At 47.5% G+C, this 25,853-nt stretch overlaps 1 protein-coding gene across 4 annotated transcripts in view; it reads left to right on the forward strand.

The window, feature by feature from the left end:
- BEND7 (BEN domain containing 7) overlaps nt 1–25,853 on the forward strand; it is an 88,270-nt gene that overhangs the window by 30,676 nt on the left and 31,741 nt on the right. For 3 of the 4 annotated variants that reach the window (XR_003943553.1, XM_030216075.1, XM_030216074.1), the window contains exons 3-6: nt 5,435–5,740; nt 6,501–6,623; nt 13,114–13,382; nt 20,054–20,279. Coding sequence is in view for 3 of the 4 variants with exons in the window: in XM_030216075.1 (XP_030071935.1) it covers nt 5,435–5,740; nt 6,501–6,623; nt 13,114–13,382; nt 20,054–20,279 (924 nt within the window). In the remaining variant the exon portion in view is untranslated. The remainder of the gene's footprint in view (nt 1–5,434; nt 5,741–6,500; nt 6,624–13,113; nt 13,383–20,053; nt 20,280–25,853) is intronic. The other variant, XM_030216076.1, reaches the window with a different exon arrangement.

Here is a 25,853-nt window from a genome sequence, read left to right on the forward strand (position 1 = left end):
CTTTCAGGAAATCTAGACTGCCCCTATTTGACTGACTGTACATTTGTCCTTTAGATTGTAAACTCCTTTGAGCAGGGACTGTCCTTCTGTGTTAAATTGTACAGCGCTGTGTAACCCTAGTAGCTTTAGAAATGTCAAGTAGTAGTATTTCTTAACTTTTTATTTATTTTTTTAAACCACTCCTCTTCATTTTATAATTCTCTCTGCCTGAGTCTACCCTTCATGTGTCTGTATATGTATCTTGAAGGTCCTGATGATAAGTGTCATGGTTTACTCAAATTCATAGTAGAAAGCCTCAGAAAATCTTTCATCATTAATAAAAAAATAAAAAAAAATTGGAACAAAGTAGTGGGATCTTAATAGTTTTATCTGAGCTGCCAGTGGAATTGATGAAAATGATTGGGGTCGTCCCCCCCCCCCCCCCCCCCCCCCCCAATTCTGTTTTTTATTTATTTATTTTTAATGACTTACGTAGTGTAATTCTGCACTAGGGATAATATCTTAGTTTTCCATGTCTCCAGGTCTGGAGTTTCTCGGTTCTGTACTCTTAGCTTGTAGGGTACACTGGTGGTAGAACATTCCGGTGAACACATGTAACATAGTAACATAGTAGATGACGGCAGAAAAAGACCTGCACGGTCCATCTAGTCTGCCCACGATAAACTCATGTGTATACCTTACCTTGATATGTACCTGTCTTTTTCAGGGCACAGACCATATAAGTCTGTGCAGCAGTATTTCCCGCCTCCCAACCACCAGTCCCGCCTCCCATCACCGGCTCCGGCACAGACCCCGTATAAGTCTGCCCTCCCCCATCCTAGCCTCTCAACCACCAACCCCTCTTCCCCCCACCACCCAATTTCAGCTAAGCTTCTGTGGATCCATTCCTTCTGCACAGGATTCCTTTATGCCTGTCCCACGCATGCTTGAATTCCGTTACCGTTTTCATCTCCACCACCTCCCGCGGGAGGGCATTCCAAGCGTTCACCACCCTCTCCGTGAAGAAATACTTCCTGACATCTTTCCTGAGTCTGCCCCCCTTCAATCTCATTTCATGTCCTCTCGTACTACCGCCTTCCCCTCTCCGGAAAAGATTTGTTTGCGGATTAATACCTTTCAAATATTTGAACGTCTGTATCATATCACCCCTGTTCCTCCTTTCCTCCAGAGTATACATGTTCAGGTCAGCAAGTCTCTCTTCATACGTCTTGGAACGCAACTCCCATACCATCCTTGTAGCTTTTCTTTGTACTGCTTCCATTTTTTTAACATCCTTCGCAAGGTATGGCCTCCAAAACTGAACACAATACTCCAGGTGGGGCCTCACCAACGTCTTATACAGGGGCATTAAAACCTCCTTTTTTCTGCTGGTCACACCTCTCTCTATACAGCCTAGCAACCTTCTCGCTACGGCCACCGCCTTGTTGCACTGTTTCATAGGCTTTAGGTCCTCAGATACTATCACCCCAAGATCCCTCTCCCCGTCCGTGACTATCAGGCTCTCCCCACCTAACACATATGCCTCCCTTGGATTTCTACTCCCTAAGTGCATCACTTTGCATTTCTTCGCATTGAATTTTAATTGCCAAACGTTAGACCATTGTTCCAGCTTCTTCAGATCTTTTTTCATGTTTTCCACTCCCTCCGGGGTGTCCACTCTGTTGCAAATCTTGGTGTCATCCGCAAAAAGGCAAACTTTACCTTGTAACCCTTCGGCAATGTCACTCACAAATATATTGAACAGAATGGGCCCCAGCACCGATCCCTGAGGCACTCCACTACTCACCTTTCCCTCCTCCGAGCGAACTCCATTCACTACCACCCTCTGGCGTCTGCCCGTCAACCAGTTCCTAATCCAGTTCACCACTTCGGGTCCTATCTTCAGCCCTTCTAGTTTATTCAAGAGCCTCCTGTGGGGAACCGTGTCAAAAGCCTTGCTGAAATCTAAGTAGATGACGTCCATAGCACGTCCTTGATTTAGTTCTCCCGTCACCCAGTCAAAGAATTCAATGAGATTCGTTTGGCACGACTTCCCTTTGGTGAAACCATGTTGTCTCGGATCTTGCAACTTATTGGCTTCCAGGAAATTCACTATCCTTTCCTTCAGCATGGCTTCCATTACTTTTCCAATAACCGAAGTGAGGCTTACCGGCCTGTAGTTTCCAGCTTCTTCCCTATCCCCACTTTTGTGAAGAGGGACCACCTCCGCCATTCTCCAATCCCTCGGAACCTCTCCCGTCTCCAAGGATTTTGGTGTTCCAGCTTTGGCAGATATGTACAGACCATTTCTCATATCTGTTCATTATAGTTTTCTTATTCTATTAAGATCATTGTATTCTATGCTACCTTGATCAAGATACTTCCTGGCTGGGTTATAAGTTTTTATAAACAATAGCAACTATGGGTTTAATAGAGTGTGTTCACGTTTTCAAACATTCAGGCCCTCCAGCAGCTTAAACCCAGGTCCTGTGCATGTCTCTGGCATCAGTTCTACACTGGAAACCTAAACGCTCATGTTCTGGAGTCATCAGTTCTTCTAATAAAGATTTGAAAACTTTATTCCCATGGCTGATCGTCATTTGTTTCATCCTCTACTCTTTCTTGGACTCTTGTGTACGCACGTAGAGGTTTTGCTCCTGTGTTTTTCTGTTTCTGCTCATTCAGCACCTTCATGTGTGAAAAACCACACACTGTGCTTTATATTACTTTTTTTAAACTTAGTTTATTGCAGTGTTTCATATGGAGGGAACAACATTGCCCTTCTTCACAAATTCTATTTGGTGGACTACTATAGATGCATAAAAAATGCATACGTTCAGGTCTGAAGCGCTGAGCTTTCCAGTAAAACATTAGAACCTTGTATGCATGTACCAGTTAGAGCAGAGTGATATTTCAATGGCTGCTCAGGGTCTGAGGAGCTAACCCAGGAAGACCCTTGCTTTCTGTTCTCCATGCATTTGAATAAGAACATAAGAATCTTCATCCATAAGCAATATAGGTATAATTAAATTCTTAACCGTTGGATCCATCCACCATTTTCATTGTTTTGTTGTTAACGCTCTGCCTCTGTGTGGAGGAATGGCCTAGTGGTTAGTGCAGTGGAGTTTTGGTTCCCACTTCAGCTCCTTATGACTCTGGGCAAGTCACTTAACCTACAAATAAGTACCTGTACATACTATATAAAGTACTAGTTTCAGCGTGCTTGTCTGACATTGCTGCCTGGATGTCTCAACGCCACCTGAAATTAAATATGACCAAAACCGAGCTTCTCATTTTCCCCCCCAAACCCACCTCCCCATTCCCCCCGTTTTCTATTTCTGTTGATGGCTCTCTCATTCTCCCTGTCTCCTCAGCTCAAAACCTTGGGGTCATCTTTGACTCTTCTCTCTCCTTCTCTGCTCATATCCAGAAGACCGCCAAGACCTGTCGTTTCTTTCTTTACAACATCCGTAAAATCCGCCCCTTTCTTTCCGAGCACTCTACCAAAACGCTCATCCACACCCTTGTCACCTCTCGTTTAGACTACTGCAATGTGCTTCTTGCTGGCCTCCCACTTAGTCACCTCTCCCCTCTCCAGTCAGTTCAAAACTCTGCTGCCCGTCTCATCTTCCGCCAGGGTCGCTTTACTCATACTACCCCTCTCCTCAAGACCCTTCACTGGCTCCCTATCCGTTTTCGCATCCTGTTCAAACTTCTTCTACTAACCTATAAATGTACTCACTCTGCTGCTCCCCAGTATCTCTCCACACTCGTCCTTCCCTACACCCCTTCCCGTGCACTCCGCTCCATGGATAAATCCTTCTTATCTGTTCCCTTCTCCACTACTGCCAACTCCAGACTTCGCGCCTTCTGTCTCGCTGCACCCTACGCCTGGAATAAACTTCCTGAGCCCCTACGTCTTGCCCCATCCTTGGCCACCTTTAAATCTAGACTGAAAGCCCACCTCTTTAACATTGCTTTTGACTCGTAACCACTTGTAACCACTCGCCTCCACCTACCTTACTCTCTTCCTTCCCGTTCACATTAATTGATTTGATTTGCTTACTTTATTTTTTTTTTTTGTCTATTAGATGGTAAGCTCTTTGAGAAGGGACTGTCTTTCTTCTATGTTTGTACAGCGCTGCGTATGCCTTGTAGCGCTATAGAAATGCTAAATAGTAGTAGTAGTAGTACTTTGAATGTAGTTGCAAAAACCACAGAAAGGCGGTATATGAAGTTCCATTTCCCTTTCCCTATTTGAGATTCTGCATGGAATGTTTACCCCCCCCCCCCTCCCCTTTTTTTTCTTTTTTGGGGTAGTGTCTCCAAATGGGTTTGCTTTGTGCCTACTATGACAGTAATGAACCTCGTTCCTAATATCAGCATCTTACTCATATTTTCCATAGATCTTGCATCGTGCCACCCATTCCCTTCTGCAAGGCGGTGGGGGGAAGAACTGCCGTCCCCAGAGATTGTCTGTTCTCCCCATCCCCTGCATATTGCCCTCCAGGTAGCAAAAAAGTTAGTGAGCAGCACTGCTTCCTCCTCTGCACTCAGAGCCACACAGGTCCCGTCTGCGAGAATTAATACAAAGGAAGGAGCCAGTGTGCTTGTTTGCGTAGGGCCCATCAAAGGGTTTAGCCTGCCCTGGTGAAAGGAAATTGGTTTTCTCCACCTGCTGGTAGGCGAGCACAACCCATCAGTCCAATCCTGGTCTGGTCCGGAGGGACGCTAAGGAATTGGTTTTCTTTGTCCCCAGCATCCCGTTGTACCTGCTTGTATCTGGATGAACTTCCTCATGGCTCTCAGCTCCTGGAGGATGGCCTGCAGCGTAGGCTGGCAGCTGCACGTACAGCAGCTGGAGCCAGATGAGGAATGCATTTGTTTAAATTTCCCACTTCCTTCAGGAGTTTGTAAGATATGTATAGGCAACTTGGTGAGCTTGAAAATTCCTTTTTATCAAGCCTGGGAAATATATGTGTACTGCCACATTTTCTTGGTCTCTACTGTGTTGCTGAAGGTTCTTGAAAACCTTTTCTCTTTCTCCACTCGATGCACTAATCCGTATTGTTCTTGTGTTTGCTCCTTTACTGTGGTCAGTTGGAATGTCAGATAATCAGAACCTCTTCATCAGGAAGTTGCTGACGGCCCTCCCCCAGGCCCACCACTATTGCTGCTGCTTCCTCCATCCTCCCCTTCCCAATCCACCACCACACCATCATTGTTGCTTCCATTGGCGCCTTCCTACCATGTTTACAAGGCTTACTGTGCTCCGCCAGCCCTACTCTTCATTGTTGTGGTAACAGTACGTTTTTCAGGTCACCTGCTGTTCTTGAAAATATCTGTTTAATTTGTTACTTGGTAATAAACATATATCGTCTTTGATCTTATTTTCTGTTCTTACTGGAGTAGGTAATCTTGGTTCCTGTGTTTGTGCATTTTGGGTTTTCAATAGGTGACGAAGGCCTGGAGATCCGGAAGCAAATCACAGGGATGAGGCGGTTACTGAATGACAGCACCGGGAGAACCTATCAACGAATCGGCAAGGAAGGGGAAAAGCTGAAAGAGGAACCTCAAGAGCTGGAAATGGCATGGGGAACACAAAGTCCGCCTTCTCCCCCCAGGCCCCGAGACAACCTCCACCCTTCTCGAAGCACTTCCTGGAATGATGTATCACCGCAGACAAGCTATTACTCAGGGCAGTATGGAACCCGGTCTAAAACAGTACACAATCAAGTTAAAAGTACGGTAGCATCCAATGGTATGACAATCCTAAGATCCCGACAGCTCTAAATCTCGTTTTATATAAAACAGTAAAGCTGTATCATTGTGATGTAACTGCAGGAGGGTCGATCGTAAATGGGCCTTTTTTTCACTGATAAGTTTACTATTGTTCCTCCTGAGGTTGACTAGGTCAGATACAAGGCTAGTGTTAGACGTGTTGGGCCTAGGGCAGCTGGCAGGCTGGACTTTTCTTTTAGCTTAGGCAAATTTGAAGTCCCCTGAAGCATGGGGGCCCAGATCAGTGCTAGCTGGATCTGGAATGAACATTACCGGCTATAATTTCTACACCTTTATGAGGTACAAAATTGCAAAGTTGGGTTGGATGAAAAGCACAATAAAAATGCAGATTTCTATTGTGCAGTATTTTTTTGTTTTCTTTTTTAATTGTAGTGTTTTAAGTTAACCTTCCTTTTGGTTGGAACAGAACTAAATGTAGCATAAACTAGATCTTTTAAAGAAATACCGTCCCGCTTAAGGTCATTGGAGAAGCTTGTAGGAAGCTCATCCTCACTCAGCAACTGCCTTTCTCCTTTTTTTCATTTGATGATACTACTAGTGTTATGCTATTAATTTAGGGTATTAGGCATTTGTTATACTGCCCTTCAATATGTGAAGTTAACTGTATTGAACAGTCATTTAACAGTGTTTTGGTGTATAAATTGTTATAAATAATAAGAATATACATAGTAGAATTCTGCCCCCTCAGGTTGTTTGTGGTCTTTCCCTTTTTGTTGTAGGAGAAGTCCCAGTGCTGCATTCCTCATCTGGCTCCAGCTGCTGTACGTGCAGCTGCCAGCCTACGCTGCAGGCCATCCTCCAGGAGCTGAGAGCCATGAGGAAGTTCATCCAGATACAAGCAGGTACAAGGGGATGCTGGGGACAAAGAAAACCAATTTCCTTTCACCAGGGCAGGATAAACCCTTTGATGGGCCCTAGGCAAACGAGCGCACTGGCTCCTTCCTTTGTAATACCGTATTTTTCGGACTATAAGACGCATTTTTTTCCCCCAAAATTTGGGAGGAAAATGGGGGGTGCGTCTTATAGTCCGAAGGTAGCGAGGTCCGATTTCGGGATCGCCCTCCCCCCGAGTTCGGGATCGCCCTCCCCTACTCACGTCACGCGATGTTCTCTGGTGGTCTAGTGACGTCGGGGCAGGAAAGAGCCCCCTCTTTCCTGCCCAGCGCGCTGCTCTCCGTCCTCCTGTATGCTGCCTGACTGACGGTCTCGGCGAGATTCAAAATGGCCGCTGAGAATTGAAGTCTCGGCGGCCATTTTGAATCTCGCCAAGACCATCAGGCAGCATACAGGAGGACGGAGAGCAGCGCGCTGGGCAGGAAAGAGGGGGCTCTTTCCTGCCCCGACGTCACTAGACCACCAGAGAACATCGCGTGACGTGAGTAGGGGAGGGCGATCCCAAACTCGGACAAGACGCACCAGAGCACCTAGGTGCGCTCACTAACTTTTCTGCTGCCTGGAGGGCAATATGCAGGGGATGGGGAGAATAGACAAATCTCTGGGGACGGCAGTTCTTCCCCCCCCCCCCCCCCCCCCCCCCCCCATCTATTTTGCAGAAGGGAATGGGAGGGAGAAGTGATTTGACAAATGTATTGCCTGATTTTACGATTGAAGGTACTTGTCCACTCACTTATCACCTCACTCCCCCCATCCATTCACTGACTCACTCACTCAGAGCCAGATGCACAAAACCTAACGACCCCACAACTTGCGTTTTAAACTGGTTCCAGGCAGTTTAAAACGCAAGTAGTTTACCGGGGGCATGCACCAAGGGCACTTTTCCTGTCACGGTAGCAGGCAACGAAAACGGAATGCAAATTATCCAAAGGCTATTATAATGAGCTGCACTACCGTTTTTCCGATTCCCTTACCGTAGGAACCCTAACGGGAGGTCTGCACCTCTCGTTAGGGCTCCTATGAGGGAATCGGAAAGGAAAAGGGCCCCAAAAAAAGGTAAAAAAGAAAAAAAAAAAAGCAGCGAGCGCACGTGAGGGGCGTCCTTTATGGACGTACTCTGCCTGCGCTTGTGAGGGACGTATTTTCGCAGGTTTTTGGTTTTTTTTAGCCTTGTCTCCCCGGCGCTGCTCACCTTCTGTAGCAGCGAGGAGAAGGGAATCGGGGACCTGCGAGTCGATCCGGAGTTCGGGATGTCCCTTTCGATTATGCTCCTCTTCCAGATCTCTTCAGCCAATCAGAGTGCGTGTAGCTGACACCAGCAAGCTAGATGCGCTTTGATTGGCTGAAGAGACCCAAGAAGAGGAGCATAACCGAATGGGACGTCCCGATTCTCCGACTGGCTACCGAGGTAATGGTGAATGCAACGGAGCTACAACGAGTAGCTCATTTGCATTCCCTTTCCTTAGTGAATTCCCGTTCCCTACCGATTCGCTATGGAATCGGTAGGGAACGGGAATTACCGACGACTTTAGTGCATCTTCCTCTCAGTTCACACTGTCACTCTTAATTCCATGCATCCACTTGCTCAGCCCCTCACTCTTCCATTCATAATACCTTCACTCACTCAGCTCTAGCCTCACTCGTAACCCTCTGAGCATGCAGTTTCCCCACACGCTCACTCAGCTGCAGCACCCACTAATAATCCACTCATATATTCCCCCACTGCCACACATAACATCTCCATCCATCCATTCACTTATTCATTTAATCCCCTTGCCAAACCTCCAAGCATGCGCTCCATCTGTGAAACATGTCTTAGTGCAATAGAGCATGCATTTTTCAACGTATTTTATTTTGGGTTGTTTTCCTTAAAAAAGTGTTTATATTTGAACAAGTATATTTACCATCTGTTGGCAGCTGCTTATTTTTCTTTGTTTTTTTTAGTCTTGGAAAGCAGCTCTTTAGCTGATGAATCACACTTTTGCAGATGATCACATTACATTAGTATGTTAGATTGACGTTAGCCAATTGTGTGGTTGATAATCCTTTCTCCCTATGGAGGACACTGGGAGTTAAGCGGCTAGGTTTCCTCTGTATCCCTACCAAGCACTGCTGTTGAAACGGTGGGGTTATAGAGCGAAGAGGGTGAGGGGCTAAAGAGAGAGAGGGATTCCCCACCCCCTCCCCAAGTTTCATGATACCGTATAACCCCATCAGGGTCAGTCTTGATTGAGTTATAAACCCAAAGGTGCCGGAATAAAACTGCAGAAAGGTTGGTGGTGGTGGACTTTGGTCCTGAGGAACTGAGTTCGATTCCCGGCACAGGCAGCTCCTTGTGACTCTGGGCAAGTCACTTAACCCTCCATTGCCCCATGTAAGCCGCATTGAGCCTGCCATGAGTGGGAAAGCGCAGGGTACAAATGTAACAAAAATAAAAGAGATACTATTGGAGATTCTACATGGAATGTTGCTACTATTGGAGATTCTACATGGAATGTTGCTATTCCACTAGCAACATTCCATGTAGAAGGCTGCGCAGGCTTCTGTTTCTGTGAGTCTGACGTCCTGCACATATGCGGAATAGCAACATTCCATATAGAATCTGGAATAGTAGCAACAGTGGAGGAGTGGCCTAGTGGTTAGGGTGGTGGACTTTGGTCCTGGGGAACTGAGGAACTGAGTTTGATTCCCACTTCAGGCACAGGCAGCTCCTTGTGACTCTGGGCAAGTCACTTAACCCTCCATTGCCCCATGTAAGCCGCATTGAGCCTGGGAAAGCGTGGGGTACAAATGTAACAAAAATAAAATAGATACTATTGGAGATTCTACATGGAATGTAGCTACTATTGGAGATTCAACATGGAATGTTGCTACTATTGAGATTCTGTTGCTACTACTGGAGATTCTACATGAAATGTTGCTACTATTGGAGATTCTAGATGGAATGTTGCTACTGTTGGAGATTCTAGATGGAATGTTGCTACTGTTGGAGATTCTAGATGGAATGTTGCTACTATTGGAGATTCTACATGGAATGTTGCTACTATTGGAGATTCTACATGGAATGTTGCTGTTCCACTAGCAACATTCCATGTAGAAGGCTCTGCGCAGGACGTCAGATTCACAGAAAACAGAAGCCTGTGCAGCCACATTGGTGATCTGCAAGGGCCGACTTCTACATGGAATGTTGCTAGTGGAATAGCAACATTCCATGTAGAATCTCAAATAGTAGCAACAGTGGAGGAGTGGCCTAGTGGTTAGGGTGGTGGACTCTGGTCCTGGGGAACTGAGTTCGATTCCCACTTCAGGCACAGGCAGCTCCTTGTGACTCTGGGCAAGTCACTTAACCCTCCGTTGCCCCATGTAAGCCGCATTGAGTCTGCCGTGAGTGGGAAAGCGCGGGGCACAAATGTAACTAAAATAAATAAAAATAAAATCACTGAGTTTTGCTATTCAGATGTGAAGGCACAGCTTGTTTTTGTATCCTTTCTCTGGAATTCCTTGCTTGGTTTGGTCCTCTTTGTTGGCAGCTGCAGGATTTCTCTCTGAGCTTTTCATTGCAGACGAACCCATCCAGTTCTTCCGGCATTGCTGGCTTAACACGCTGTGTTCAGAAACTGGCGCTTAGGCTGTGAATTAGTTAAGCAATGGCATTTTGCCCTGGAATTTGCATATAAATCCTACTTGAGCTAAATTTAATATAAATATTTACACTTATAATACATCATGTTGTTAAAATGCAGAATGGGGCAGAGCTTTATAGAGTGGTCAGGCTAGAAGAATGTTAAATTCCATGATCTAGGGGCCTCCTATAACTAAATATTGCGTCCTTAGTTGTGTTAGACTGAGTGTGGGGTTCTTGTATCCTCTGCAGCGTAGCAGCAGAATGGGGTGGTCAACCAACATTTTGCAGCACACAGTAACAGCAGCTAGGGAGCATGGAGGGCAGGGGTTAGTTTGTTTTACTGCCCCTGCTGTGCAGAAAGCTGCCCTCCTGTGATGCTGTAGAGACAGATTTGAGTTTATCTCATGCCTTTTCAGTAGTAGTTCAAGGTGAGTTACGGTCAGGTACAGTGGGTGTTCTCACAGTCTCTCTAGTGGGTTTACTATCCAGGGTTGTGCTTGAAGCAGTGGAGGGTTAAGTGACTTGCACAAGGTCACAAGGAGTGTCTATGGGATTTGAGCCTGGCGCAGAACTTTGGAGCTGAGCATTGGTACACTGCTCTAAATGCAAGAATTCTGTATCTACTCCTATGTGTGAAGTTAGGTGCTTAGGGTGGAGAGGTATAAGACTTATTTCCCAAAAAAATGTGAAGGATTTGCCCGCCTCCTGATCTCCTGCAAAACCCTCTTCCCCACCCCATACATTTACTATGGCAGTCTAAAATATCAGACCACCTACTGGTTGGGTTGGCTCTAAGTAATTTCTTTCCTGTAGCTTTTCTGTGTTTAAAAAAAATAAAAAATTCAGCGGAACATAGTAACTGTTTGTTTTTTCTTCTTTTTCTCTTTCATTTTCTTTGTTTTTTTTTTTTCTTTCTGATTTATTTTAAACCATTATTTCATCTGAGATAAAATACGATATAAAAATGATTAAATTTATTTTTCTCTTCTTCCTGCTGCCCCTTTTTCATAAACACGATTTAATAGGTGGTATATTTTACAAACCAAGAATGTCTCCTTTTAAGTAGCTCCCTGCTCCTCTCCAGTGCTTATAAAGATGGCCAGGTTGAAATGCTTCTCCTTGTATGCAAGTAGAGCACCACATGCCCTATTTTGAAAAAAAAAAAAAAAAAATCAGAAGTTTTGGCACCTTGGCTTCCTTTGCCAATACTGTTGCTATGAGCATCCACCCAGGATACTGTAGGATAGAGGAAAATAGGCCAAGTCACATACCTCCAGCCCCCTCTTCTCTGTTGACTTTGTGCCATCCATCCTTGGATTGCCCAGTAGTGGGTCAGCAAAGAGCCATGCATGCAGCTGAAGGGATTCAGGAGGGGGCACTCACCCGGCAGCCACAGTATCTCTCTTACATTTCATAGTAACATAGTAGATGACGGCAGAAAAAGACCTGCACGGTCCATCCAGTCTGCCCAACAAGATAAACTCATATGTGCTACTTCTTGTGTCTACCTTACCTTGATTTGTATCTGCCATTTTCAGGACACAGACCGTAGAAGTCTTGCCCAGAACTAGCCCCGCCTCCCAAACACCAGCCCCGCCTCCCAATCTCGGCTAAGCTTCTGGTGAAGAGAAGGGGAACAAGAAGAGGACAGGAATAGAGTCTGAAGTAAAAAGAAGGGGGGAGAACAGCAGCAGGCAAATAGCAACAGTTCAGTTTGAGGTGAAGGCCTTGGGCAAACAACCAGGTCTGCAGTCTTGTAGCACCTTATGAACCCTGTGGTTCTGTGTAAAGGAGTGAGAAGGCAGCAACCTGCTATTCTAGACAGTTGTGAGGCTTGAAGTGAGCACTTAGGAAAGCAACGCATCAGCCATGCTGCCTAGTATCTAAGGATAGAGAAGCTTACAGCTGTTGAACGGGTATGAATTCTGTGAAGAGTGCTAGAAGGCAGTTCTTCTCAACACAGAGCCACTCTGCTCTTAATTTCACATATGTCCAAGCAGTCAAGGAGCTGACTGCAAAGCCTAAGTCACAGAGGGTAAGAGGGTGCACAGTTCCAAGGCCAAGCTCTCTGCCAACTGCTGCATAACAAAAGGTGCAAGTCAAGCGGAAGATATTCAGAAGGACCAGACTGAAGTCACAGATGTTAACAGTCTGGTCCTTCTGAATATCTTCCGCTTGACTTGTTGTTTCCTTGTGTGTTTTTGCGGGAGAATTGGACTCTGCTTTGTTGTTCTTCTAACAAAAGGTGCAGACATTTGTGCAACAATTAGTGCTACTTTGGGCACTAGGGGTCACTATGACTTCTCTGTCTGATCAGCTGGAGACAGGAGGGTGGAGTGATTTTTCGGGAGTCACTGAAGGTAGTTGAAGCTGAGTGATTCTACACTGGACTCTTGGTTCAGTGCTGCTGCTGCTGCACGGTGTTCCGCAAACAGTAGAACCTTTATTAACGGAAATTGTGAACAAGTTGCTTTCCAATGGTGTTTGACCCTATGTTCTGAAGCAAGGGGTTATGGATAAAGGGCACTGGGTTTCCAATTTGGCTGCCTCAAGACCGTGGAAATCTCATTTATGGCATACAGCTGATGCAACAAGCAGTCCTTCGTTTGATGGAGAAAATAAGTGTTAATTTGAAAGTGATTTCCTCTTTTGTGGTATATGTGCTCCTGGATAAGGTGCGGGCGGTGTTGCATATCTCTTTTAATAGCTTGTGGAAGATATGTACAAGTTCTGCCTTATTCTTTTATGAAATTCTGCTGCTGCTTTACTGAGTGTACAGTACCAGATAAGTTAAGCTATTTTGTTTTCGACAGCTGCCCAAAACCGGCTGCAGCCTCCGCTCTCCTGCGTTTGTGCCCAGCGGTCCACAGCCGTGCGAAAGAGAAACAGAAAGAAAAAAGCGCCAGAGAAGGCGGCGGCAGCCGTGACACCGGCCAGAAAGCCCAGCCTACTCGCCAACGAAAGCAAGCTGACAACAGTCGTGGAATGCTCCCGTCTCCCAGGGGCAGACCACATTCCCAAAGAGGAAAACAACACTTCAGGCTTTGGAATTGTTCACGAGGCTGCCTCCTCCTCCTCAGATGTAAGTTAATATTCTGAAAGGTTCCTCGATGGTAAAAGTCACTGTGTGCAAATGAGACCTTTCTTCTCTTTTATGGCTTTCAGATGAAATCTGCTTTTCTTTATTGGTTAAAATCACTCTTCTGGCAGTACCTTGAGTCTGAAAGGAGCTGCAAAAAAAAAGAAGTTGTATTACAGTCTGTATAATCTGAACTACAGAATTTCTTTTCACCTGTTGGTTCACGCTGTGGGCTGATGCAGGGAAAAGCTCATTCATTGGTAATACAGCCTTCTGACCTGCTGGGTGCTTAAATGTCCAAAGTTGTCATCCGCAATTCAGCCTGTGTTCTAAACTCCAGGCATTACTGTAGATTACCTATTACTTGATTATACCTGCTCTGGGTAAGTATTTGATAAAAGGATGTGATTTATAAGAATTTGGGAAGGAGAGAGAGGGCAGAGCTACTGCAGCTTTTCAATACATTGATAACACTTCTCAGTGTAGCAGTGCATCTGTAAATCTGATGTAGTGTGTGAGCATGTACTTCAGTACCTGGACAAATACATTTTCTCTGATTTTGTAATTTTCCAGATCTTGTACTTGGCCCTGCAAATGATGCGGGTGCAGTACAAGGGGAGGCTTGGCTTGTCGGAGATTTAAGAGACAGGATCAATTTTACATTGAATGTATTCTTATGGTAGGGAGAATTGTGTGTGGGGGGGGGAGTGAGTTTTTTTGGGGGTTTTTTTGTCATCTCGCCCAAATTAGATTTTTTTTTTTTTTTTTTTTTTACTCGACCCAGCAGTTTCTGCATTCAGCTCCAAGCAAAACTGGAATGGGCCTTTCTTGGGTTGCAATGTCACGAGCTTTTACTGACAATTGCCTGAAGATTTTTCCTTATTTTATATACTTGCCTCTCCCAAACTCAGCAAGCCTGCTTGGCTGAATCCATACAACCGCGGCTCTTTCCTGGACATGGTAATGTGGCTGACTTCTAAATATTGCTGTTTAAGTGGTGGCTGATACTCCCCTCTCCCATCATCCCCAACTGGACTGAGCGGCAGAAGCCCAGCCCGAGAATCAAATTCAGGTCTCATGTTTGGTATCCAAAGTCCTTCGCCTGTTCTGTGGCTACGAGGGGAAAATGCTTCGTAAATTGGGCATTGGAGCTCCGAAGTTTGGTGTTGGGGAAAGTATGTGCTGTCCTTTCCCTGGGGAGTACAGAGGACTTATCTCCCTGTCTCTGTGATAAGGAAACTATGCCCCAGGCTGTCCTGTGCAAATGGTATGTGCAGTGTGCTGCTGCTTGTGGAAAGGAGAAATGTCTCTGGTCTCCTCAGTATTTTGTTTTGCACTATATTTATAGAGCAAGTGATTACACTGAAATCTGTAGTGACCCAAGGTGACCGTATTTTCACCACACTGCTGCACCCCTAGTATAGCTCAGGCAAGACTTGTCTTGCTGGTTTTGATATCTTTTCCAGAGATTTCTTTTTAATAAGGTTGGGAAATTAATGAATGAGATGTTCCAGATAGTTATTTGTGGCCCAAATTAAATTAGGACCAGTTGAAGACCACTTTTCCAACACTCTGTCCAATTTTTGTCAGTTTTGAGCTATGCGATTAATTTCGTTCTTCAAGGCAAGATGCGTTTACTGGAGCTTATTCGAGTGCCAAAACTCATGAGTGAATTTTGGAAAAGTGCTCTTCAGTTATCTTTCTTTCTTTGTTACTGGGACATTTTGTTGGATCAGCTTTTGTCAACCAGGCTAACCCCAGTTGAAAAAAATCTCACATGCCAAGTACATAATTTTAGAACTGCTTTATTTAAATTGTTGAACCAAAAAGGAACAAGAATCCTGCCTCCATCCGTGGTTAGCAAATAGTAAAAAAATAACAGGGTTTTATGTTTGCAGGCTCAGCTGCCTCGTAGATGAATAGACAGGAAAATGTTCAGGAAGATTGCACCTTTCTGGAAGAGTAAATTGGTAATGAAAAGGAGATTTTCTGCTAATTCGTTTAAGTTGCATTCTGCAGTACTAATTAGTCTCTAGTGCCAGATCAGCAGCTCTGATTAATAATAATATAACAGAAAAAGCTTTTAGAGTAATGTCTGCCCAGGGCTGTTTGTGTATAGCACTAGATAATTAATAACGCTGGGTTGCTAAGGGACAAGTTAATTGACGCATAGCCTTCAGACTTGCAGTTAGAGGTATTCTTTGGTTCTGGTTACAGGACAGCACTCGCAGCTCCCAGCCATGGAAATTTGATGCTCTGTGTAAGGCAGCATATCTGAATGGCTACAGCCACGGGTTCACAGGATATATGCTTTTGAGTGTGAGCTCTGTAAAGAGCCCTGAGATGGTTGCCCTTGATCAGGGTTTTATAGGGAGCCTTTGACCCCCAGCTCTCAGATGGCTGCCCTTGATCCTGGGATTTATTTACGGCATAAGAAAGCTATTGTGGAATTTAGATGCAAGACTGAAAAAGCCTGGCCCAACCACTATACAAACTGAGAGGCTGATACAGAAAGGTTTGCGGCCCGTATCGAGTCATTTTTAAAAGCATCTAATCCAGCTTTACACCATTGATTGCTTTTGGCCATCTCTGCTGTTTTGTTCTGCGTTGTGATAGAGTTGTGTATGAATGGCTGAGCTTCTAGCTTCTACCACAAACTTAATTCCACACAATGAAAATTTAAAATACACAGAACTTGTTCATTAATCAGGGGAAGACAGCCAGGCAATGCGCACAAAGATTTCACGATAAATGCGGCTTCTTGTTCGCATGTCTAGACAAAAATGAAAGTGTGGGCACGCATTGGTGCCTGTTCTCATAAATATTTATTTATTTATTTGTTGCATTTCTATCCCACATTTTCCCACCTATTTGCAGGCTCAGTGTGGCTTACATAGTACCGTGAAGACGATCGCCCAATTCCGGTGTGACAAATAGAGTGATATTGTGGCATAGAAAAAGTTCATGTGTGACAGACACATTAGGGAATTGAAAGTGTGATCTGTTACCTCCTTTAGGCTTAGGCACTCCTTTCAAGTTGCAAAAGAAGGCCAAACTGGCAGTTAAATGTCAAAGAAACTGGTATAAATCCTCTCTGCTATCCTTCTACGCAGCCCTAGACCAGGCAAAAAATTTCTCTTTTTGTGCACAAGTCAAAGCCACTGGTTCCTTCTCTGCGTTGCACAGAATATTTCAATGCACTCGTTACCATACGTTTTAGTGGAGTGTTCAGCTATGTCTTCTGTGTAAGTTAACACCTGTTCTCAACCTTTTCCTATATTGTGCATCCACTAAAGTGCTTTTGCACTGCCTGCTGAGTTCTATCCCTTCCAAAACAGAAGGTCAGAGGGGCAGGATGTAGCTGGCCTGAGTTGTGCGGGTGCTCAAGGCCAGCTGGTGATACAGAAGGATGAAGTAGGCCTCCGTAAGGGGAAGAGAAGAGGGGCAAAGCTAGACATGGGGAGAACAGGTGCCAACCACCTTTGGGGGGGAGAGGAGAAGGAAGGAGAGATGCTGGACTACAGGGGGTTTTCGGGGCATCAGATACCCTTGGGATGGCCCAGGCTCATTTCAGGCCTGCCTTAGTGGTGTTCCTGAGCTGTGGAGGGGCATTTTTGATAAGACATCCAAATCTGAATTGGGACATTTTTCTCATTTTGTAAAAAAAAAAAAAAAAAAGGTCCATCTTAAAGCCATTTTCAAACAGGAAGAACGTTTGGGTTTCTCTTTTGAAAATGGCTCAAAGATGGATGTTTTCTAAAAAGAAGAGTCATTTAAAAAAAATGAAATGTACAACTTATAAATGCCAAAAAACAAGGCACAAGAACAACTGGCGTCATTTTGAGAGAAATGGCCACACAGATGGGTATACATGTTGATCTGAACATGAATAGCCTGGAGGAAAGGAGAAACAGGGGTGATATGATACAGACGTTCAAATATTTGAAAGGTATTAATCCGCAAACAAACCTTTTCCAGAGAGGGGAAGGAGGTAGAACGAGAGGACATGAAATGAGAGTGAAGGGGGGCAGACTCAAGAAAAATGTCAGGAAGTATTTTTTCACGGAGAGAGTAGTGGATGCTTGGAATGCCCTCCCGCGGGAGGTGGTGGAAACGAAAACGGTAACGGAATTCAAACATGCGTGGGATAAACATAAAGGAATCCTGCTCAGAAGGAATGGATCCTAAAGAGCTTAGCCGAGATTGGGTGGCAGAGCTGGTGGTTGGGAGGTGGGGATAGTGCTGGGCAGACTTATACGGTCTGTGCCAGAGCTGGTGGTGGGAGGCAGGGCTGGTGGTTGGGAGGCGGGGATAGTGCTGGGCAGACTTATATGGTCTGTGCCAGAGCCGGTGGTGGGAGGCGGGACTGGTGGTTGGGAGGCGGGGATAGTGCTGGGCAGACTTGTACGGTCTGTGCCAGAGCCGGTGGTTGGGAGGCAGGGCTGGTGGTTGGGAGGTGAGGATAGTGCTGGGCAGACTTATACGGTCTGTGCCAGAGCCGGTGGTTGGGAGGTGGGGATAGTGCTGGGCAGACTTATACGATCTGTGCTGGGGCTGGTGGTTAGGAGGCGGGACTAGTGCTGGGCAGACTTATACGGTCTGTGCCGGGGCTGGTGGTTGGGCGGCGGGGATAGTGCTGGGCAGACTTATACGGTCTGTGCCCTGAAGAGGACAGGTACAAATCAAGGTAGGGTATACACAAAAAGTAATACATATGAGTTTATCTTGTCGGGCAGACTGGATGGACCGTGCAGGTCTTTTTCTGCCGTCATCTACTTTGTTACTATGTAGATGTCCTGCAGCTTAGAGGGGCAGCCTAGTGGTCAGTGCAGTGGACTTTAAACAATGGCACCCAGGCACAATTCCTACCTTAGCTCCTGTATTTTGTCTTGTGAGTCATCCGGGAACAAAATAAAACCTATTGTACTTGACTGTACAGCATTGTAATCACCTTCCACCCTGCAGGTATCGCCTATACAGTAGGTAATTTGGTGATTTTGGAAGGCTCATGATTTCCACCACAGAAGTACTGGATGGAGTGGGATTTGGATCTGGATCCCCTTGTTCGGTCCACTTAACTGACCATTAGGCTACTCTGTTCTGTTGGGTATGTCCATAATACCTGTAGCTGTCGTACAGCCTGGTATCCCTTTTCCATTTCACTTATGGGGGTGGGAGGGGGACAGCATCCACTGGGGGGGATTAAGGAGGGGTCAAGCTTTAATCCCTCCGGTGGTCAGCTGGTCAATCAGAGCACCTTTTTGTAACTTGGATGTGACTGAAACAGATCAAGATAAGTTTGAAATCTGTTTTTATTAACAAACAAACAAGACAATTCAATAACAGTTACCACAGGAATATAGAGCACATCACAGCAGTTCATTCTATTATATAAATATTTCAGCACAACAAAATCTAACTATTCCAAATCCCTCATATACCAATTAAGTTCCTGCCCCACCCCATTATGCCCCCTACAACCCCCACCCTAAATAAGAAAACCCTCTTCACCTCACCTCCCCTCCCCTTTTTTTCCCCTCAAACTAACACAAGCAAGAGCCAAGGTAAGTGTTTATAAATTAAGCTGGTTGACAAACTTCTCACTCTGGCAGGAAGAGATTGCACATATACCTACCATATTGCTAAAAACAATTTCCAGTTGGCTAGCAGACTGCATCTCCTTCACGTATGTACAGGCTGGGCTGACTCTTAGGGGTCATGTCAAGGGGTCACCTCAAGGCTCATAATGTCGGAGCCATGGCTACATCAGTAGCCCACTTGGTTGGACTCCATAGAGATTTGCAAGGCTGCAACGTGGTCTTTGGTCCACACATTTACATCTCACTGTTTCCTTGAGCAGAATACCCGATGTGACAGCCGGTTCGGTCAGACAGTCCTGCAAAATCTATTTGGTGTCTAGAATCCAACTCCACCCTTCTAGGCCCAGTTTTGTTAGTTCCAGGCTGCACCTTCACAACTAGTATGTGTATAGTTTCAGGTTAATTGATTTCAAGGTCTCCATGTTTTGAGACTCTGTTGTTGTTTTCGGTGAGCCTGGTAGCTAGGGATTTCTATATGTGAGAATACAAGTAGGCCTGATTGTCCTCAGAGAAAACTAAGTTACCTACAGCAGGTGTTCAAGGACAGCAGGCCAGGTATTCTCACATACCCCCCCCCCCCCCCACTTCCTCTAGGAGTTGTATTCCTTTATCTGTGTTGCCTGACTGAGGGACCCGCACTCGCATGTCTGACGGGAAGGCAGGTGCGGTGGAACACTGCTAGAATTTTCTTGAAACATCTATGTGCTAGCCAGTGTCTGCACTGGGCTCCGTCGGATAATGTTGCCCACATGTGAGAATACCTGGCCTTCCATCCTCGGAGAATACCTGCTACAGGTAAGTAACTTCGCTTAAGCTGTGGTAATCACGTGCTAGTACCTACTGCAACTTAGTGAAAGGACCCCTAAGATCACAGTAAAAGCTGAAGTTACCCAAACTGCTTGTAGCGGGAGTCTAAAAAAGGTTTCCTGTGATCATCACAGTATTGCATCGCAGTCTGTCCATTCCCCACGTGCTCTATGCCTGGATCTAGCAGTGCTGTAAGTGGGGACTTAATGCAGTGGGGTGTTTTATGAAAGGAACACTAAGATCATGCTTGTGTGTTTTTTTTGGTAGCCAGAAGTGCAACTTGCTGAAGGATTTGGTGTGTTTATGGCTAAATCTCAGCTGGACTCTATTTTATCAAATTACACACGCTCAGGAAGCCTGCTGTTCAGAAAACTGGTGTGTGCGTTTTTCGACGACAAGACTTTGGCCAATTCCTTGCCCAATGGGAAGAGAAAAAGAGGGCTCAATGATAACCGCAAAGGGCTGGATCAGAATATTGTGGGCGCAATAAAGGGTATGTTCAGAAGTTGACTTATGTTTAATGTTTTTAAACTAAGCTTTTATAGATTGAGCAGTTAGACTCATTGATACTTTACTTCAGTGAACCTCATTCAACTAATTTGTTAGAATATCAATGATATGCTTTGATGTCCCCATGCATACCTCCGACCCACCCCCATCCTCCCACCCTGTCAGACTGTCATAGTAATGCTTGAATGTTTTCACTTATATACACTGTCAGCTAGCACATTTGCTTATTTCCGATCTGAGGAAGAAGGGCAACCTTCGAAAGCTAATCAAGAAATGTATTAAGTTATGTCCAATAAAAAAGGTGTCATCTTATTTTATTTTCCATGTTTTATTTTGTTTGATTTCTATTGATAACCTTAAGAGTGGACTAACACGGCTACCACAGTCCTCTACTTGAAACGGAGTTAAAAGTGAAAAATGGAAGAGGGGTCAAGTTGAATCTTCATAAACAGCTCAGTTGAAAAAGAGCTTTCATTTAACATATTTAAAATCCACCTACACCTAAGCAGAGTTACTGCCTTGGAAAAGGATCTAGGTGTCATCATTGCTTGATATATTGAAACTCTCTGTTCAGTGTGGAGTGGCAGCTAAGAAAGTAAACAGATTGTTAGGAATTATTAGGAAAGGAATGGAAAACAAAACTGAGAATGTTATAATGCCTTTGTATCGTTCCTTCTCCGAGGACAAGCAGGCTGCTTGTTCTCACTGATGGGTGACGTCCTCGGCAGCCCCTCCAATCGGAATCTTCCTAGCAAAGTCCTTTGCTAGTCCTCGCGCGCCCGCGCGCACCGCACATGCGCGGCCGTCTTCCCGCCCGAAACCGGCTCGAGCCGGCCAGTCTTCTTTCGTCCGCACTCGGTACGGCTGTGTTTTTTGTCGTGTCGAGCCCCGGAGAGTCGACCTCGCGCGTCCGTGTTTTATTGACGTGTTTTTCTTCGGAAAAGTTTCTATATCTGTCGGGAAGTGCTCCGAAAACCCCCTTGGGTTTCATTTTCCCCTTCCCGTATTTCCAGTTTTGCCCCGGTAAGTTTTCTTTCGTCGTCGGGGTAGGCCTCTTTTCGGCCTCGGTCGAGATTTTTTCTCCCTTAAAGTTTTGGTGCTCCAAATTCGTCATTTCGGATTTTGACTTCGCCGGCGTAATTTTTCCGCCCATGACATCGAAGCCTTCCAGCGGCTTCAAGAAGTGCACCCAGTGCGCCCGGGTAATCTCGCTCACTGATAGGCACTCTTCGTGTCTTCAGTGTCTGGGGGCCGAGCACCGTCCCCAGAACTGTAGTCTGTGTTTCCTGTTACAAAGGCGGACTCAAGTAGCGAGATTGGCCCAGTGGAACGTTTTGTTCTCGGGCGCTTCGTCGGCATCGGCACCGGGGTCATCGTGTGCATCGACGTCATCAGCGTCCAGACCTTCATCCTTGGCTGCCAGTGCATCGAGTGCATCGAGGCATCGGCCCTCTGCATCGGCACCGAGACATCGGATAGCTGCATCGACGTCGGTGGTACCGGGACCTCGTCTCCTGATGTCGTCGGACGGTGGTGCATCGAGTGGAGTGCAGGTGAGGGCTGTCCTTTCCCCTGCTGGTGGCGGTGAGCCCTCGGGTGGGTCTCCTCCTACCCTGAGGGCTCCTGCGGTACAGCCCCCCCGAGATCGACCCTCTTTGGTCTCGGCCCCGAGGAAGCGACGGATGGATTCTACGTCCTCCTCGTCGGTGCCGGGAAGCTCCGGTGACATGCTTCGGAAGAAGTCGAAGAAGCATCGACACCGGTCCCCTTCCCGCGTCGGCACCGAGAGCTCTGGGTCGCCGAGGGAGTCGGCACCCAGCAGGCATCGGCACCGAGAGGACCGCTCACCCTCTGTTCAAGAGGTGTCGATGCGCTCCACTCTGGACAGCCCGGAACAGCCTCCACGCCCGGAACAGGTTCTGACGTCGACGCCTGCATCGACCTCCATGCCTTTCTCTGCAGCCGCTCTGAACGAGAGCCTCCGGGCCGTTCTCCCAGAGATTCTGGGAGAGCTGTTGCGCCCTACCCCTCCGGTACCGGCGGTGCTTGCGCCTCCGGTACCGTCGAGCATGGCGCCGGCTGGCCCATCGCCCGGGGTGAGGTCCCCGACGGTGCCGACTGCGGCCACCTCCCAGGAGGGCTCCCCGACTACGTCGGCGGAGGGAGCTTCGCCGATGCGGGCGAGGGAGTCTACCTCTCGACGCCCCCATCGTGGACGTGGCTCCACGGAGTCGAGCCGGGCGCGGTTGCAGACGCAGGTCCGTGAACTTGTGTCTGACACCGAGGGTGAGGCCTCGTGGGAAGAAGAAGAAGATCCCAGATATTTCTCTGACGAGGAGTCTGAGGGTCTTCCTTCTGATCCCACTCCCTCTCCTGAAAGGCAGCTTTCTCCTCCCGAGAGTCTGTCTTTTGCTTCCTTTGTCCGGGAGATGTCTACGGCCATCCCCTTCCCGGTGGTTGTGGAGGACGAGCCCAGGGCTGAAATGTTTGAGCTCCTGGACTATCCTTCTCCACCTAAGGAAGCGTCCACTGTTCCCTTGCACCATGTCCTGAAAAAGACATTGCTTGCGAACTGGACCAAGCCATTAAGTAATCCCCACATTCCCAAGAAGATCGAGTCCCAGTACCGGATCCATGGGGACCCAGAGCTGATGCGCACTCAGTTGCCTCATGACTCTGGAGTTGTGGATTTGGCCCTAAAGAAGGCTAAGAGTTCTAGGGAGCATGCTTCGGCGCCCCCGGGCAAAGACCCTAGAACCTTAGACTCCTTTGGGAGGAAGGCCTACCATTCTTCTATGCTCGTGGCCAAGATCCAGTCTTACCAGCTCTACACGAGCATACACATGCGGAACAATGTGCGGCAGTTGGCGGGCTTGGTTGATGCTCTTCCCCCTGAGCAAGCCAAGCCTTTTCAGGAGGTGGTCAGGCAGCTGAAGGCGTGCAGAAAATTCCTGGCCAGAGGAGTTTATGACACTTTTGATGTTGCGTCCAGGGCCGCTGCTCAAGGTGTGGTGATGCGCAGGCTCTCATGGCTGCGTGCCGCCGACCTGGAGAATAGACTCCAGCAGCGGATTGCGGACTCGCCTTGCCGTGCGGACAACATTTTTGGGGAAAAAGTCGAGCAGGTGGTAGAGTCTCTCCACCAGCGGGACACCGCATTCGACAAGTTCTCCCGCCGGCAGCCTTCAGCATCTACCTCTACAGGTAGAAGATTTTTCGGAGGAAGGAAGACTGGTCCCTATGCTTCTGGTAAGCGTAGGTACAATCCTCCTTCCCGACAGCCTGCGGCCCAGGCTAAGCCCCAGCGCGCTCGCTCTCGTCAGCAGCGTGCGCCTCAGCAAGGCCCCGCGGCTCCCCAGCAAAAGCAAGGGGCGAGCTTTTGACTGGCTCCAGCAGAGCATAGCCGACATCCCAGTGTCAGTGCCGGGCGACCTGCCGGTCGGGGGGAGGTTGATAGCTTTTCACCAAAGGTGGCCTCTCATAACCTCCGATCAGTGGGTTCTGCAAATAGTCCGGCAAGGATACACCCTCAATTTGGCCTCAAAACCTCCAAATTGTCCACCGGGAGCTCAGTCTTACAGCTTCCAGCACAAGCAGGTACTTGCAGAGGAACTCTCCGCCCTTCTCAGCGCCAATGCGGTCGAGCCCGTGCCATCCAGGCAGGAAGGGCTGGGATTCTATTCCAGGTACTTCCTTGTGGAAAAGAAAACAGGGGGGATGCGTCCCATCCTAGACCTAAGGGCCCTGAACAACTATCTCGTAAAAGAAAAGTTCAGGATGCTTTCCCTGGGCACCCTCCTCCCCATGATTCAGCAAAACGATTGGCTATGCTCTCTGGACTTGAAGGATGCCTACACTCACATCCCGATACTGCCAGCTCACAGACAGTATCTGCGATTTCAGCTGGGCACACGCCACTTCCAGTACTGTGTGCTACCCTTTGGGCTCGCCTCTGCGCCCAGGGTGTTCACAAAGTGCCTGGCTGTGGTAGCAGCGGCACTTCGCAGGCTGGGGGTGCATGTGTTCCCATATCTCGACGATTGGCTGGTGAAGAACACATCCGAGGCAGGAGCCCTGCAGTCCATGCAGATGACTATTCGCCTCCTGGAGCTACTGGGGTTTGTGATAAATTACCCAAAGTCCCATCTTCTCCCAGTGCAGAAACTCGAATTCATAGGAGCTCTGCTGGATTCCCGGACGGCTCGCGCCTATCTCCCAGAGGCGAGAGCCAACAACCTGTTGTCCCTCGTCTCGCGGGTGCGAGCGTCCCAGCAGATCACAGCTCGGCAGATGTTGAGATTGCTGGGCCACATGGCTTCCACAGTTCATGTGACTCCCATGGCCCGTCTTCACATGAGATCTGCTCAATGGACCCTAGCCTCTCAGTGGTATCAGGCTGCTGGGGGTCTAGAAGACGTGATCCACCTGTCCACGAGTTTTCTCGAATCCCTGTATTGGTGGACAATCTGGTCCAATTTGACTCTGGGACGTCCTTTCCAAATTCCTCAGCCACAAAAAGTGCTGACCACGGATGCGTCTCTCCTGGGATGGGGAGCTCATGTCGATGGGCTTCACACCCAAGGAAGCTGGTCCCTCCAGGAACGCGATCTGCAGATCAATCTTCTGGAGTTACGAGCGATCTGGAACGCTCTGAAGGCTTTCAGAGATCGGCTGTCCCACCAAATTATCCAAATTCAGACAGACAACCAGGTTGCCATGTACTATGTCAACAAGCAGGGGGGCACCGGATCTCGCCCCCTGTGTCAGGAAGCCGTCAGCATGTGGCTCTGGGCTCGCCGTCTCGGCATGGTGCTCCAAGCCACATACCTGGCAGGCGTAAACAACAGTCTGGCCGACAGATTGAGCAGGATCATGCAACCTCACGAATGGTCGCTCAGTTCCAAAGTAGTGCGACAGATCTTCCAGGCGTGGGGCACCCCCCTGGTGGATCTCTTCGCATCTCGAGTGAACCACAAAGTCCCTCAGTTCTGTTCCAGGCTTCAGGCCCACGGCAGGCTGGCATCGGATGCCTTCCTCCTGGACTGGGGGGAGGGTCTGCTGTATGCTTATCCTCCCATACCTCTGGTGGGGAAGACTTTGTTGAAACTCAAGCAAGACCGAGGCACCATGATTCTGATTGCTCCCTTTTGGCCGCGTCAGATCTGGTTCCCCCTTCTTCTGGAGTTGTCCTCCGAAGAACCGTGGAGATTGGAGTGTTTCCCGACCCTCATCACACAGGACGAAGGGGCGCTTCTGCATCCCAACCTCCAGTCTCTGGCTCTCACGGCCTGGATGTTGAGGGCGTAGACTTTGCCTCTTTGGGTCTGTCAGAGGGTGTCTCCCGCATCTTGCTTGCTTCCAGGAAAGATTCCACTAAGAGGAGTTACTTCTTTCAATGGAGGAGGTTTGCCGTCTGGTGTGACAGCAAGGCCCTAGATCCTCGCTCTTGTCCTGCACAGACCCTGCTTGAATACCTTCTGCACTTGTCTGAGTCTGGTCTCAAGACCAACTCTGTAAGGGTTCACCTTAGTGCAATCAGTGCATACCATTACCGTGT

This window comes from Microcaecilia unicolor, chromosome 10 (genome assembly GCF_901765095.1).
Source record: "Microcaecilia unicolor chromosome 10, aMicUni1.1, whole genome shotgun sequence".
Taxonomy (NCBI): domain Eukaryota; kingdom Metazoa; phylum Chordata; class Amphibia; order Gymnophiona; family Siphonopidae; genus Microcaecilia; species Microcaecilia unicolor.